The sequence below is a fragment of the Acanthaster planci genome, linkage group LG05 (genome assembly GCF_054643075.1).
Source record: "Acanthaster planci isolate LZ-2023a linkage group LG05, COTS_SCS, whole genome shotgun sequence".
In the NCBI taxonomy this organism is placed as follows: Eukaryota; Metazoa; Echinodermata; class Asteroidea; order Valvatida; family Acanthasteridae; genus Acanthaster; species Acanthaster planci.
Genome location: NC_141781.1, coordinates 3421712 through 3438820, shown reverse-complemented (window position 1 = coordinate 3438820; position 17109 = coordinate 3421712). Strand labels below are relative to the sequence as shown.

The 17109-nt window shown below is 40.3% G+C and overlaps 1 protein-coding gene across 1 annotated transcript in view; it reads right to left on the bottom strand.

Annotated features, from left to right (window-relative positions):
* Positions 1-12305, bottom strand: part of ulk3 (unc-51 like kinase 3) — a 51121-nt gene extending 38816 nt beyond the window's left edge. The window contains exons 1-6 of the mRNA XM_022241743.2: positions 11948-12305; positions 10977-11117; positions 10371-10491; positions 9910-10014; positions 9490-9633; positions 467-549 (exon numbers count right to left, since the gene is read on the bottom strand). Coding sequence (XP_022097435.2) covers positions 467-549; positions 9490-9633; positions 9910-10014; positions 10371-10491; positions 10977-11117; positions 11948-12049 — 696 coding nt within the window. The 5' untranslated portion in view covers positions 12050-12305. The remainder of the gene's footprint in view (positions 1-466; positions 550-9489; positions 9634-9909; positions 10015-10370; positions 10492-10976; positions 11118-11947) is intronic.
* Between the last annotated feature and the right edge of the window lie 4804 nt (positions 12306-17109).

Below are 17109 nucleotides of genomic sequence, written 5' to 3'. Positions count from 1 at the left end.
CATGCAACATGGCGGCCTCCTTGTAAGTTATTCAAGAGTTAAGGTTTGGATAACTAGGCTGATTTTTTTTCTATTTAAACAGGAACATTCTTTTTTGTGTAACAGAAAATAATCGATGTTAATTTCGCAAAACCCCCTGTTGTCTCTGGCTTTGGAAGCCATCTCTCTACTTTTGCAGCTGTTCAAAAATCAAAACCTCACAAGTGTTTCTGTGTTCCAGTAATACCTTGAGGAGGAGGTAGTTTGTGATCCTGTTCCGAGAGCAGTGTTCTTGAATCGTGTTCCCACTGTTCGAGCGCGAGAACAAGAAACCCGTGTCGAGAATAGGTTGCCCAAACTCGACCCAAGATATTCACAAACTCTTCCCAGTTCACAAGTGGGCCTTATTACTTAAGGGAAAGAATCTCTTGTTTGACTTATTGACACTGTCCATTCTCCTCTGTATCTGTCATTTTGTTCCACTTACCTGTACAGGCTTAGAACTTCGAATCTTTTCTGCTAACTCGGTGAACGTTTTGGAGGCAAATGGAGCATGGCCAAAGAGACACTCTGTTGAGAGAAAAAAAGAAGAATGAAAAAAGAACGATATGTAAATGGTATCATTTGGGAGTGCATGCTTGCGTCCCATTAAATTGTGGCCATTGAACTATTAACAATAGGTCCACATGTTGGCAAGGGTTCACCACTGGAAAAATCACGTAGGTACAAGTCCCATGAAAGCCCAATAACAGTTTTTGGTCCCCACAACATCTAAGTTTCACGATACGTTTATTGCAGTCCCCACGACTATGGAACCAATATATATGTGGGTAAGTCTGGGCCTGTTGTCTTACACAGATCCGGATCGTAATCAGTGATCCGTCGCCGGTTCACTGACACCAAAAAACCCGTCTATAATGGACGGGGAGACCCAGCTCTTGGATCACTGATCCTGAGCCGGATCTGTGTGAAACAAACAGGCCCTCTGTGCCCATACCTGTAAGCAATCATGGATCCTTTTGGGTCCATATACGGGTGACACTCCTCAATTGGAGAACGTCTGTACAAATCCTTTGGGAGCCCATTATAAGGACAGTTACAGGACATGAACATGACAATCTGTCCAGAGCAGGAACAATAGGGGGCGTGCTTTTACACAGCAATTGAAGACAGTCCTGTGGTAGGAACTAGCTCCATTACTACATGCATGTGCAGCCTCAAGTGTGGGCACATGGGATCACTTTCTGATTGAATGTACATGTACATGTATGGTCATTGCGTGTGTGCCGAGCGTGGAAAACTTCCCCACTGAGTCTACAATTCTTTGCCGATGAGGGTGCACTTCAACTTGTGGCAGATACTACATTCGCTACTGAAGGGGTATATGTATATATGCATTCGCGCTATTTTAGTTGAAGAAGACGGTTGTATTGATTAAAGCACCTACACGATATGGAACTACTCCACCCACAACATATGTACTGATGGTGAGGATCTCACAAAATAAACCCAGCCACATGTTACCCATTCCAAGAAATAATAATTATGTATGCAGCAGCTTGGACTTCCCATGAAGGACACTATCACACTCCTACTGCTACTGGTAGTTTCTTCTCTTTCTTTGGGATGAGGTTAGCCAACACCATCAGGACACACAAAACATGCAGTGGTGTGTGCTTCAGATGTGGCCTTCAAAAATTGATTGGTGTCTCATGGACAACCACCTGATGACAAAGTATTTGAGCCCTTTTTCTCAAGTACTATCAGTGTGGTCAATTGCACCATCACAGTTTTCATTAGAAAAGTATGCCAAAACTCAATTTTAAAAAATTTCCTCTAGAATTTTTATACTGTATACCTTAAACTGTAAAGGTGCATTGATATGTAGGAATACAATGGAACGGTGTAACCTGTTCCTGATTTTCGCGATGTTTTATGTATTTTGTCTATAAAATGTGGCAGTGAAATTCACTGGCGAGGCAAGATAATTAATAATTCATTATTATGCAAATCACAAGCCCCGCCCTCCTTCAAAACATTCATGTTACTCTGCATGGTGGCAACATTCTTTACATGTATTTTAAGGGTATGTAATTACGGACAAAATAAAATATTAGACTATAGGTTTTCTCTTGGGAAACAAAATGCTTCTGAATCCCAATGACATGACTAGAGACAGGTCGTGTGTAAAGAAATTACTTGAAAATAAAATGTTTTCATTTCTCCACCTGTATCAAATGAAGACAGTGGAGAATCAAACGTAGCAACTCCTTACAGTACATCACTCCATGAACATCCACCTGGCATTGCTTGACCCATAAGTACCTGTTATTTTACCTCTTCCTGGTCGGTTGACCACGGTTACATGCGGTTCACTAATCCAGGCTAGTGCCATGAGCTTGAACTATACGGTACAAGTGAAGCGTGCATGCAGTTTCTCCTGTTGGTCACAGTATTTCAGATTTTTTACCAATTCAGGTGCCCTGAATTACAAGGCATTCAAAAGTTTCTTATTTATGTTTACGGCTGGTGCCCTGAATTACAAGACATTCAAAAGTTTCTTATTTAAGTTTACGGCTGGTGCCCTGAATTACAAGACATTCAAAAGTTTCTTATTTATGTTTACGGCTGGTGCCCTGAATTACAAGACATTCAAAAGTTTCTTATTTATGTTTATGGCAGAAGATGGACAGGCAGGATCACATCAGGAAAATAAAACCCTCTTCAGATCCATTCACAGTCCCTCAACAGGCTTAGAATTTGTGCACTGATAGACCATCACCCACAACGGGAATATTTCCTCTACCTTTTCTTACTATATACTGCTTGCCAAAACACTACGCACATACAAAGCATGCAATGGTGTGTACTTGTAATGTGCTTGCCAAAAGTTAGTGGAGTTACCGTTACCACTCTGCTGAAGATGGCCTTTATAAAATGCCTCTCTCAAAGACTGTCAATCTGGCCATCTTCTGTATCACCGTACTTCATTAAAATTCGAGAGGAAACTCAACAAAGGAGGATTTGCTTCACTTCAAATTTGCATTTTTTGCTCGACTGCAAAAAGTTTTAATGGTGCTTTTACAAGAATACTGTAGAGAAATTCTGTTCAAGGATTTTTGCTTGAATTGAACATTGAACTTGATTGACACTGTGAAATAATGGATATTTGATTATGCAAATTGCATACTCCACCCTCTTTTCCAAGGATTTGTGTTACAAGACTGTATGGATGTGGGGGCCACTACCTCCATGGTTAAACCCCCACCTCGGACCACGCCCCCTTCGTCAACTTGATTAGGAACATAACGTAACATTATCACTCATGAAATCTCTCGCAATTCGATTATCTCTGCCTTTGAAAACGATTACCTGCTGTCAACTATGTACGCAGGGTAACCAAAGCACCATTCAACGTGGTTCGACGTCGCACAAACTGCTGAAACCCCTTCAGCAATCCAAAACGATCAGATAAAAATATTGGAAGAGTACCTGTGAGTGGACAAGGAGGCTTTACTTAATATTACTTATAAAACCACAATAACCGGATGAGATAAATATAACACAGTTCGGAGAAAATGAACATTTCACACAGGACCAATGGCAAAGACATCAAACCAATGAAACCTAAGCATAGAAAGCATCATTTACAGGTACTTCTATATTCATGTGCCTTTTTGTGCCCTAAATGAAATGCAGCGTTCGAACTGCATAATAATTTCCATTGGCAAATCTCATTGATTTTAACTACTGCAAGGAATGCCTGGCGTGATAACGTACAGCATGCATACATGTACACGTATGTACATGTTACCTAATTGAGGCCGGATGGCGTGTAAACACACACAGTTTTTCTTATTTGTCAAAATGCATTTCAAGTGTGCGTGCCACACTGCTTAATATAGCTCATGGGTTGCCATCTGCTTTTCTGCCTTCCAAGGGCTGTGCAAGGGGTCGTGAACCTCAGGTTATGACCATTTTCTTTCCTATAGGGGATTGAAGACGTATAAACCAATAATTACGGTCTACCCTATCTTTTGTCATGAAAGATTCCAATGTTTCCCAAGCAAGCTGAATGTCTATTGGATGATGGATGTAAAACTATATTTCCTTTGAGATGCTGTTTTCTCGGACTCAGAGAGACACTTATACTGCAGTAACTTGAAGGGATTGGTCCCCAGAAAGCATAGTTAAGTACTGGTTCAAGTTCTACGTCTTTACTCCCCAGAACGGAAATGGTCGTAACCTACAGGTTCATGACCCCATTCACGGCCCATTGAGGACAGAAAAGTGGATGGCCGCTTTTCAGCTGCCAGAAAAAAGAGGAAAAGTAAACCTGCTTTCTTTTGTTGCAGCAGAAAAGTAGAAAAATGCATTACAATCAAATGTTCATTCTGCCGTGCTTTTGCGATGGCAGAAAAGTGGAATAGTCGAAAATTGAATGTTACAAAGACGTAAAATCTACTTTTTACTATTTTGATAGCAGAATAGCAGATGGCCACTTTTTTTCCTCCATGCACAACCTGTTTTGTACATAACTTAGGTTCTACCTTCCCGACCCTGCTACGAACTACGCAGCAACAGGCTTCTCAAAAATTACGAACTACGCAGCAACAGGCTTCTCAAAAATTTGTTTTTAAACGTGTTCAACGAGCGTTATCTAGTTCGAGATACTAAAACGAGATCCAAGCATAAATTTGCGGTACATGATCCCCCAGTTCAATCAAACGCCTCGTAGTTCACACGGTATTTTTTAGTGCACCAACCTATACTTGAAGCTCGAACTCTGAACACAAAACTACAGTGCCAAGAAATGGGACTTCAAATTCACACAAAACAAATATACATAACATAGACTTATAAAAGATCTGGTGTCAAAATCATATTAAACCTCCAAACGTAGAGAGACTTCTGTCCTGTGATGTGCTGCAAGGTCATGCATGTTATAATTTGTACGCTATGCAGGATCTGCCCACTTCAGGAATCTCAACCTTGCGACGTACCACTCGATTGCCTGCTCGTACAATGACGTCGCAAACCCCAGCTGATCTGATCCACGAAGGGCCGTGAGAGCTGTGTCAATTGCGAGACCGTAGGGATGAGATTCTCCCGGTATAATCTTCTAGAACGCACCCATTGCACAAACACATGTACATGTACATTTGTACCTGTCACCATCTTTCACAATGTTTTAACCCTTCCACGAAATACCCGATAAGGTTACCCAAAATCATGCGATCGATACGCAAAATTACACATACAGTAAATCACGGTTGGCAATTAGTATTTGAATAAAGCGCTTTCTGGTAAATACAGTGTTTTATCATTAAACAAAATATCCTGAAAAGCAAAATTAATGAATATCAAACTAAAGAATAATAATTGATATGTCAAGATTTCATAAAATACGGACATCAACTACTTTAATCTCCGACGTTCTGGCACAAATTATCGATATTTACGTCCAAATTCGTATGACTTGAAGGCTTATACGCTGCTACTATGCATATTAATAAGTGACAAGTAGAATCCGCCCACTTATGCATATGGATCATACACACTTTGACACAGTATGTCGAGTGCGCTACACACGGTCACGCAAAGTAGCGGTTTTTTATTTCGATTTCGATGTCGACCTAGTCGAGTCGTCAAGGTAGGATTAAAAAAAATGCATTTCATTTCCAAAATGAAAGTTTTCTTTGACTGCACAAACTCTAATGCTGTTTTAAGAGGAACAATTAAGAAAAATTCTGTTTAAGATTTTTCACTCAATATTTTTACTTTTTATTAAAAAAGATTTTAGCACTGAATTTCATTGACACTGTAAAAATGCATTGATTGTTCAATTCACATACCTCACCCTTTTTCAAATATTCATGCTACAAGACTGTCTATAAATATAAATGTGCATATGAAGTGATGGAAATGGGTGCCAGTACCTCCATGGTTTAACCCCAACACATCACTGAGCAGGTGCCCTTCCCCAACTTGTGATTAGGAACACAGCGTAACATTACTACTTCTGAAATCTCATGCCATCTGATTATTTCTCGACAACAAACCTGCCACAGACTATGTACATGTACCCAGGTTAACCAAAATTACTTTGACATAATCGATCTGTCTTTCGAAATTACAGAAATGTGCAATTACATATGGTCGCATGGCCATTTTGGAAGAATGCCTCTTATTAGACTGGGTGGCTTCACTCAATAATGACCACCACAACCAGATGAGTATAATACTGAAGTATGGAGAAAATGAACATGATCAACGTTTCGCACGGTACTGATAGCAAAGACATACCGATTCATAGATCAATGAAGCCTGAGCGTAGAAATCGTCACTTACCTCCACATTCATGTGCTTTTTTTGCGACGCACTGAGATGAGTTGCTGTGATCGTAGTGCAAACAAAGTTGGACTAGCAAATCCCCGCCCAGTTTTATTATTCCAAGGCACGCATAGCGCGATGCTGTTTCAATGTGCTTGATAATGTTCATCCCTCCAAACTTGGCGCCAGGACAGTTCAACAGTAGAGCGAGAAAACCTTTAGGCTACGCCGAACTACGCGGACAGCCTTGACAAAAAAAAATTAGTTACAAGCAATAACGAGAGCGCCAACACTTAGGTAAGACCAATGTAAACTTCATTCACACATCCTTCAAATTCAAACTCGTCTCTAGGTGAAACACGGTGCTTTATAACCATGGAGATCCTTTTCATAGCTCCATGAACTAACACAAACTAGGTTAATTCGAACTATGCACATTTAATTATGAGTCCCAAGGAAAGGGATCACTGAATTTACACAAACAGTACATGTATATATTATGTTGACTTATCAAGATCTGGTGCTAAAATACACATCAACCTCCAAATTTAGATAGGATGCTGACCTCAGGTGTGCTGCAAGCTTTATGCATATTATGATTTTTATGCTAAGCAAGGCCCGCTTACTCCACGAATCTCAACCTGGCGACGTGACTCGATCGCACGTCTTACACATAATGCACATAGAGCAAACCCGACTCAGTCCGGGATGGCCGTACTTAGAACTGTTGACCCACAGCAAACTACGTACGCAGGAACATGTACAGTACATGTGCCTGCAAAATACTCCAGCACTTTTATACCCCCGTGACGATCTGACAATCTTCTCCCTTTTGGAAGTTAAAGGAACCAGGAAATAGAAATGTTTTTATAAATTTTACTAAAACCCTTGAAATTGCATCTTTGGGTTTCAATTAACCTCATTTTGAAATTTGTTTTTCAGTTTTAACCTATACTTTGATACTTTTTAGGTTTTTATGCTAATGAATTTGCATCTTCATAAGCAGAACTATGATGTCATCCAAGGCACAGAATCTCAATGTTGCACTGATTTGTGCACTAGAAAGTTCTAGATTTTTTTTAACCACCCCTTGGTTCACATTCATGTACCATTTTGTGCCGTAGAAGAGATCGTTGACAATGGCAAATCATACCTTTTCAGTGAGCCTCGAATCGCTTGATTTCATTAAGACATGAAACATCATTCTGTTATAAAGATAATCACTTGCTTTTGGGCATGTGATTAGTAAGGGGTATTGCAGCATACCTGTGTCCAAAAATTGTTTATCTCTATGGAGTGAATTTTTTTATGTGTGGCCTTTGACAGAAGTGGCAAGTTTCTTTTGCAGTCCAGTGTATATCCACATTCACACACTATTCGGTGACGCACACGAATTGCAAGCAATACGGCACACATCATTTACCCTTGGAACGTGTATGCAAAACACACACGTGCTCACTCGACTGATCATCACAACCGTCGATCTAGCCATACACCCTTCAAATTTGCGAGACACAGATACAAGTCCATAACAAACATGTAAATGTACACAAATGTACAATACGCGGAATGGTCTACGCAATTCTATCACTGAGTTATCAGAAACCTGCCGCGAACTACGCTGGCAGGCTTGACAAACATTTATTAAGTTGATAAAATCTTTAGCGAATAGTAACTATTTATACGAGCGAGTCCAGTTTGATCAACAACCGCCTCTTAGTTAACACGGTGCTTTTTTGACTCCCTAAATTAAACCCGAATTCTAGAACTATGCACATCAAACTAAAAACGCCAACAAAAGAGATTATTAATTCACACAATACAAGTATATATTACGTCGAATTATCACGGGCTGATGCCGAAATTCACTGTAAGTCCAGAATTTAGAGAGGATTTTGTAGCACGAAGCACGGCAAGGCTTATGCATATTAACATATTATGCTAATGTAGGCCCGCCTATATCTCAACCTGGCGACGTGCCTCCATCGCGCTCAGAGCTCTGCGACCGACATGGGCCGGTGCACAGGTGTACTTGTACATGTACATTTCCATGTACAAGTACGTGCTTTACGGTAGATGTACATGTACATGTACAGTACTGTACTCTAAATGTACATGTACATATACATGTGCGTACACGTACAGTACATGTACACAGTACAGTCATATACCGCGCGCGCGGTACACGACCGGGCCGTTGAATGCCGTTTCAAACAGCGAGACGGGACGGTGGGAACGAGGTTTAAACTCCCAATCGCGCGGAAGCTGAAGACACACCAACGATGCTATGAATGATGTAACTTAACAAGCGACCATGCCTGCCTCACAACCTATACATAACAATAACAACCTTTGAGAGTGATTAGCCGCCCAATAAAGCACACAGTACAGTTTCCTAACATCAGCGCAACCTGCACGAAAAGTAATTTACACTTGATGTACAACAATGTTTGGAAAAAAAGCTTCCGAGCAAAATGGGTGTTTTATCATCAATGATACATCCTGAACAGTCACATTAATGCATATCAAAATGCACGAATAAAGAACTTAATATATAACAAATTCCAGACAAAATCTTAGATGATGTATTATGGAACTCTTTCCCTTGGTTTTTTTTTGCTCTGTCCTGTTTGCCTTAAAGCTGTCTCGATCAGTCACGAGTGTCTTTGCTGTCTGTTCTGGTCTTCTTGTAACATTCGCTTAATCCTTTATGCAGGCAAGATTATGGCTTTATACTTTATTTCAGTTGTAATTCAGTACATGTACCATGTAAATTCTTATTAAATGATTAGTCAGCGTTTTCATGGGATGATCCAACAGTCAGTCAATTTTCAATCAACGTCGTTCCTCTTGAGGTTGGACTCCTCTCAATATTTAATCAATTACAGAAACGAGTGTCATATGGGCATTGTCGATCGTGTCTTTTGCAACCAGTTTGTTGGGACCATGTCCTAAAACAGAAAATATGGACACTTTGGGGTATTCAAAAGTTGGCACCAGGCCATTCAGACATTTCCATTGAACTGATTTGTATGAGTTGTAATAAAAAGTTGTGTATTTCTTTTGCAAGTCAAACAAAACTTGACTTACACACCTCAACCGAATCAAACCAGCAACATAAAAGTCAAAACTTCAACGACAAAACGGGGGAGGGGGGGTGCACTTGGATGAACTTACCAAACATGATGACTCCCACTGACCACAAGTCCACTTTGGCATCGTACCTGCCCTCGCAGATGATCTCCGGAGCCATGTACAGCGGTGAGCCTCGCAGAGAATCTGCCCGCACATCCTCTGTCATGTACGAGGCAAAACCAAAATCTGCGGGAAGAATATAAAACTTGCAACAAATTTTAGGCATGATGGTTGTAATCGTTTCATTTCACAGTTTAAAATCAAAAGAGTCGCTCTGAAATTTATACATGACAGAAAATGCAGTGGGGGGGTGGTGGCTGGTAAGTTACTGACATATTCGCAGTGTTTCCCTAGTGGGTTTATACATGTATTCTTGCCATGTCTTGAGCACTTCACAACTTGGTCTTTACTAAACTAGCTTATCAGACCCTGTGGACACCAAATTTGGTCACCCTTACTGACCTGCTAGCTTGAGTACTGGGTCGTAGGAGTTGGACAGGAGAAGATTCTGTGGTTTCAAGTCCATGTGGGTGATGTTTTCCAACTGTAGATGGTGTAGAGCACTTGCTGGAAATAATTCAAACCATTGGATCATAAATAATTACATTCACAGAACAATGATACCGTATAAATGTGGTAAAAGCGTGTTCTTGTGTTGTGTTGAACACTGGCCCTTGGACTTTTCAGAAAATGTGAATGGCTTTGGAGTTGCAAAGAGCACTATGTAGAAAAGAAAACAAAGCAAAAATACTTGAAGTGTTTGGTATCCATGCTTTGTTAGTTTATTTACGACTTGTATAAAATCTCAACAACTCTTACTGCCAAAATGGCAATGTGACAGACGTAACGATGAGAAAGTTCCTTGATAATGCTTACTGTACAATAACGAACACCTTCTTGTCTACAGATTGTTACAAACTCACCGATTTGTCTGACAAAGACCCGGACTGTCTGCTCTGGTAAAGCTTGCTTAGTCCGGACAAAATGAGACATATCCCCTCCACTACAGTACTCCATGATGAGGTAAATGTAGGAATCATCCCACTGTTTGAAAAACAAGGAGGTTAGTCTAAAGTATGTAATCCAGTTATCAAACTATTTGTGGAGCAATGCCAGGCTTAGATGGACGGGTGGCCTTACTGCATATTACATCTACTTGTTGGATGCAAGTGATCAGTCAGCAGGATCAGTCCATCGCACGGTTGATCCCTTGAGAAACTTGTACTCAACTTCCCATTTCCAAATTTTGAACCACGAATTAAGACAAAGGAGCGATTGGCTGACGGGGGAAGGATCAACAGATGGTATAGCAATATCGACTGACAGCACAGCATTCCACTAATTTCCTTTTAAATGTAGGCTGAAAACCTGCTTAAGTCTGGCAAGGCTCAAGTCAAATTAGGAGCCTTTCTAGTTTTGGACTCAGTGGATTACTGTCTACTTTTTACAGTTTTTCCTGAAGATTAGAACGCAATGTCAACACGGGTAATGGGGGCAGGAACTCCTGGGGCCTCTGACGCATGACAAACCTGGAAATCTCTGAGCTCCACAATGTGTTCATGCTTGATGTGTTTGAGGATCTCTATTTCCGTCAAGAGGTTCTCCACCGAGTTTTTGCTAAGGCTGCTCTTGAGGACACATTTGACAGCAACTACCTCACGCTGCTGGCCCTGGAAGAGAAAACAAGCACCCGACAGTCGCCCCCAGCTTTTCACAATAATTAGCAGCACTATCAAAACGATCATGTTACACCTTAACTATACTAAACGGTGCCAACAATTGTGCTGTAGTTGGTTAACTGGACCATCCATAATCAAACGAGCCAGTGTGTGCCTTGGCATGTGCCATTTATTGTCATTAATTTTGTATATCAGTAATATATGCTAGCTAGCAGAACCTTGTTGGATAATGGATGAAATGTCAGAGCAAAGGCTGGTTCAGGCTTCCTGCAAATTTGAAAACGAAGCAAATTTAACGTCCTGAAATATTTGCAGAGAAATTTCAGTCGAGTTGAAGTGAGCACGGTGAAGAAACTGAGAAATTTAAGCTACGCTACTAGTTTGGTAAGGAGCCCAAATGAGCTAGATATTTAAATTAATTTTCAACACACATTTATGTGTAGTTATTTGAAATTAAGAATATTTTGACAAGTTTGACAACGCGGAAAAAATCGCAAGAATGATTACTGTATCACTAATATCAGTGTTTATGATAGTGTAAGAATTATATGGGTGATATGAAATTAGATTAATTCGGAAAATAAATACAGTGGGCCTACAGTGTGTTTTCCCCAGCAAACTGTGGTGACTCATGATTTGAGTAATGACGATCCCTGACTAGGCCGGAGTGTAAACAGATAGGGCTCGGGTGCGGTGCAGCACGTTGGACTCCACCAGAATGTCCGAGGCATAAGAACATACCGCACTCTGGCAGTCTCCTGCGAAAATAACAACTTTCTTTCAGATGATTTGTATTTCATATACAACATGACGACACCCACCTTCCTATACGCCTTGTACACTGTCGCGTACGATCCACTTCCTAGTTTTTCTGTGAAGATAAACCCGTTTAGTTTGGGTTGTTTCGCAGACGAAGCAGCCATTGCGGGTGCAGTTTGTAAACATTGGACAGAATCAATGGATGGCAGGAAGACAAGAGGGCGGAGTTAGCATAAATTAAGTAATAAGAGCGCTCCCCGTTCCAAGAATGAAAAAAAAATGCACCAATATTTCACAAGTCGAATTTTCACTTGAGGAATGCGGCACAACAGTAACGAAGGAGGCCTTTTCAACTAAACTAGTACAGAAAACCATCGTATTAGCAATATTTCCTCTAAAGATAATGCCTGCCTCAGAAAAAGCTGATCCCGCCCACGTGCGTATGAGCCAAGCGTTCTGGGGTTTTGGGTCAAAGTACTCAAGCGCGCCCTCAATATTTGGCGAAGAATAGTATGGCGTGCAGTTGTTTGCGGGGACTCAGAGGTTTAGTTAAATCTAACAGGTTGTTTTAATTACACAGTTTTTTGTGTGTTATGTTAGGCACGAACTGCTATAATTTGTTGGTCTAACTCGCAGGCTTCTAAGGTTCCTCATTCTTCATCTTCATGGGGGAGATATTACGAAAGATCTTTGCGTCATTATCAGTTTTGAAGACTCAAGTTGTCGGTTTATTCTTTAATGCGTTGGACAGGCTCTCTGACAATTCGACCGTAACAACTCTTCAGAAATGATCCCACTCTGAAATCTGAAAGATGAAAGATCTATTTTCAGTGTTATTTTCGAGAGAGGTAACTTGAATAAATTTCGTAAAGGCCACGGTGAGTTACTTACAGACTTAACTAGAAAATAATTTTGAGTTCTTTTTTCATCTTTATTTTATCTTTAAATTCTTCAATTTCTTCTTCATTGAAAAAAAAAATTGGCTTTATATTATACACAAATCAACCTCTGTTGACTGAATAAATTTATTGGAGTAACCCATAATTGCAACTGGAAGAATTCAAGAGGATTCTATAGATGAGTCAATCAAATTCAGCCGACTTAATTTTTTCTTACTACAAACTTAAAGTATGAAGTTCATTTGGGAGAAAAATAATTTATAAAACAAACGATCGAAGACTGAAAGTTCAAAGTGTACAGGCAATTGGAATTTCAATTATACAGTTTTCCGAGACACACAGTAACAAAAAAAAACTGAAGTAGCATTCAAGGTTTGCACAAATGCATTACTTTGCATAGAAAAATGACATGCATGGAAAAATGTCTTCATAGAAAAAGTAATCAAGTGAAGATGACGCTTGCAACATCTTGCATGACAGCATCATTTTTGTTCTTAAAACAAGACCAAAACAATTAAAAAGAATACAAACTTTTATTAAAACTTCACATCAGTGTTTGGAGGTTAATGTCTCAGCAACAGTTAACAAATTTCAGTTAAAATGACAGACTGTCGTGGTGAATTCGTGCAGAGTGGATTTTTCTCGACAAGCGAAAGAACAATGTTATGCTCAAACTGACCCTTACAATAATCTCTGAATGATTCAGCTCGCAAGATATCACAATCGAGGCTGTAAGCGACTAGCCCCCCCCCCCTCTCAAACCGTAGAATATTTGAAGAACACTGTGCCCTACACTCGACCTGTCTTTATTTAAGGTTCTCTCTAACCCGCCACGAACTACGCAGGCAGGCCTCACAAAAATTAGTTTAAACGAGCGATAACGAGTACGAGCGCTCAAGCGAGTTTACGGCTGTTTTTTTTTACATCCCCACTGGTTCAATCAAAAACCTCGTGGTTAACACGGTATTTCTCAATGCACCAACACACACTTGAAGACTCGAACTATGCACATAAAACTACAGTGCCAATAAATGGGATTTTTAATTTTTCACAAAACAAGTAAACATAACGCCGACTTCTAAAGATCTGGTGCCGAAAACCACATTAAACCTTCAAACGTAGAAAAAATTGTGACATATTCTTTGCTTTGATGCAAGGTTCATGTATATTATAACGTTAATGTTATGCAGGGTCCGCCCACTTCAGGAATCCCAGCCAGGCTATTCACGACTGTGCACACCAAGCTGACCTCAGTCAGTGTGAAGTGGCGAGACCGCGGAGACGAGTTTCTTTCACTGAAGCTTACGCATCAAATAAAACGCAAACGTACCACACACCACGATCACAGAGTACATGTACTAGTGCTTCACCTTCCACGAAAAACCCAAACCTTGCGAATGTTGCGCGTAATTACCCACCGCAAAAAAGACACTGAAATATTTGAATAAAGCGCCTCCTGGTGCTTTATCTTTAAACAATATATCCTGAAAAGCCACATATTGGATATCAAACTATAAGAATAATAAACGATATCTTAATATTTTACAAAATACAGATATCAACTACTGAAATCTCTGACGTTCTGGTACTACCAGTGGTAGAAATGATTGATTTTTTACGGCTTTCGATATGCCGCTACTATGCATATCAATTAATGCAAAGTAGAACCCGCCCACTTATGCATATGAATCAATACATACTTGGACACAGTATGCAGTGTGACGAGGCCATTACACTCTCACGGTCACGTAAACTAGTGGTTTTATCTTATTTCCACAAGGATGGCGACGGACCGAGTCGCGTCGTCAAGTTAGGGTAAAAAAGATGCAATGATGCATTTCACGTCAAATATGAATGTTTTCTTCGACTGCAAAACTCTAACGCTGTTTTAAAGGGAACACTGAAGAAAAATCTGTTCAAGGTTTTTCGCTCAATAATGTTACTTTTTAAAAACAGATTTGGGCATAGAATTCCATTGGTCCACACGGTGAAAAATGCATATTTGATTGTACAAATCACATGCCTTACCCTTTCTCAAAATATTCATGTTATAGGACTGTCTATAAATATAAATGTGCGTATGAGATGATGGAAGCGGGGGCCAATACCTCCATGAATGGTTTAACCATAATATCACTGACGTGACCAGATCCCTTAGCTTCCTCATTTTGTGTGAACACAGCGTTTCATTAATTATTACTCCTGAAATCAGTCCCATACAATCCGATTATCCTTCAACAACAAACTTGCCGCGGACTATGTACTGTATATGTACGCAGGTTAACTTGAACGCCAAAATACTTTGACATGATCTACCTTTCCTTCGAAATTACGGAAATATGCAATGACCTACATGTGTGGATGCATGACCTGATGAAAATTTGGAAGAATGTCTCTTACTAGACAGGGTTGCTTCACTCAATAATGACTATATAAGCAACCCAACCGGAACTTAAAATAAACAACAATGAGCACTTGATTTTCAACAGACTGTGATGGCATAGAGATAGCATCAATGAAACCTATAAAGCAAAGAAACATTTACCTCCACATTCATAATTTTGTGACGTTCAAAAGTAGGTGAGTTGCTGCGATTGTTGTACATATAAAGTTTTGACTTGCAAATCCCCGCCCAGTTTTATTATTGGAAGGCAGTGTACATGTACGTGATGCCGTTTCAACCTACACGTACATAGAATGTGCATGTTGCATGTAACACCACCCGTACTTTGCGTGGCTGCACTCGTGCGTTCCTCCCATTTCACGCAAATTCACGCCCCAGAATAAGCTGTACATGTCCATGTACTGTACGTTTAGTACATGTACCCAAGCGCCGTACCGACCACTCGTCACTACCATTACATTCTAATCAACCTGCCACGAATTACGCAAGCAGGTTGTCCAAAAAATTGAAATTTCGATCAACCGAGTGCGCCCGCACTCCCACAATAGCTCATGTAAAACCGCACACCATTCCAATTCAAAAGTCGCCTCTTAGATAACACGGTGCTTTGGAATTCACCCAAACAAACTTGGACATTCCAACTGTGCCAGTTAAACTGTATGTACCAAGGAAGAGACCACTAAATTACACAATACAAATACATATTACATGGACTAATAAAGGTCTGGTGCCAAAATACACACTAATCTCCACATTTAGACAGGATTCGGACCTACGGTGTGCTGCAAGCTTTATGCATATTCCCATTTTATGCTAATCAGGGCCCGCCTATATCTCAACCTGTCGACGTGACTCAATCGATTGACCGACTGAGTGTACATGTACACGTACATGTATATGTACATGTACGTGTACACTGTACATGTACATGTACATGTATGTACTGTACATGTTCATGTACAATACCAGTCATGTACCAGATACCTCACCGCTCTCAGTCATAAATGAGATCAATGATATAAAAAGTATCTCCAGGTGCGTCCTATTGGCATTTTGTACATACAGGGGCCAAACCTGACCAGAGCCGGGGATGGCCACTCATGAATGCTGACAAGGAGACCGGCGGTGGCCCGGGGGACGAGGTTTAATTAAACCCAAATCACACCGTGAAGCTGGAAACAGGCTGACGATAACCTACACCGTGCACGTGTGCACAATGATCACCCCACTGAATCGTGTCCGCGTTAGTACCACCATGGCAACACCATGTAGAGTTAGGAACACATTACAGCATTTGAGCGTGATAAGCCCTCCAACCATAGAGCAAGGAACATGCTCTAACAAAGCACTCAGTACAGTCTCCTGACATCAGCGCAACCCGCACGAAGAGAAAATTACAACAATGTTTGAAAAAAAAAACCCTGCCTCCTAGCAAAAAACGGTGTTTTATCATTAATGATACATCCTGAACAGCCTCATTAATGCATATCAAACTACAGGAATAAAGACATTTTTTAATATTTAACAAATTCCACATCAGCTGATTACAGATTTTTATTTTTTACGTCGGCTACGGGTTTGGGGTCAATTACTTATGCGCCCTCGATAATCTCTTGCATGCTAGTGTTTGCGAGGAACTACAACCAGTCAGATTTAACTAAACCTCGAGGTTTAGTTAAATCTGACTGGTTGTTTAATTACAAAACGTTCATAATGTAGTAAGTTTTTGTGCGTTATATCCTGGAGGTAGGACACAGAAAGAGTTAAACTCTGGCAAATCAAAGTACTCGAATACAGTGGAATACTAAACATTGCCAAACTGCCTGACAACTGCCTCTAGCTTAGCCGGACGAGTGGGACTAGTAATATCTTAGCAATATTTGTGGTGTTCTTTGCAGTGACCAGGAAACAGAAAGAACAA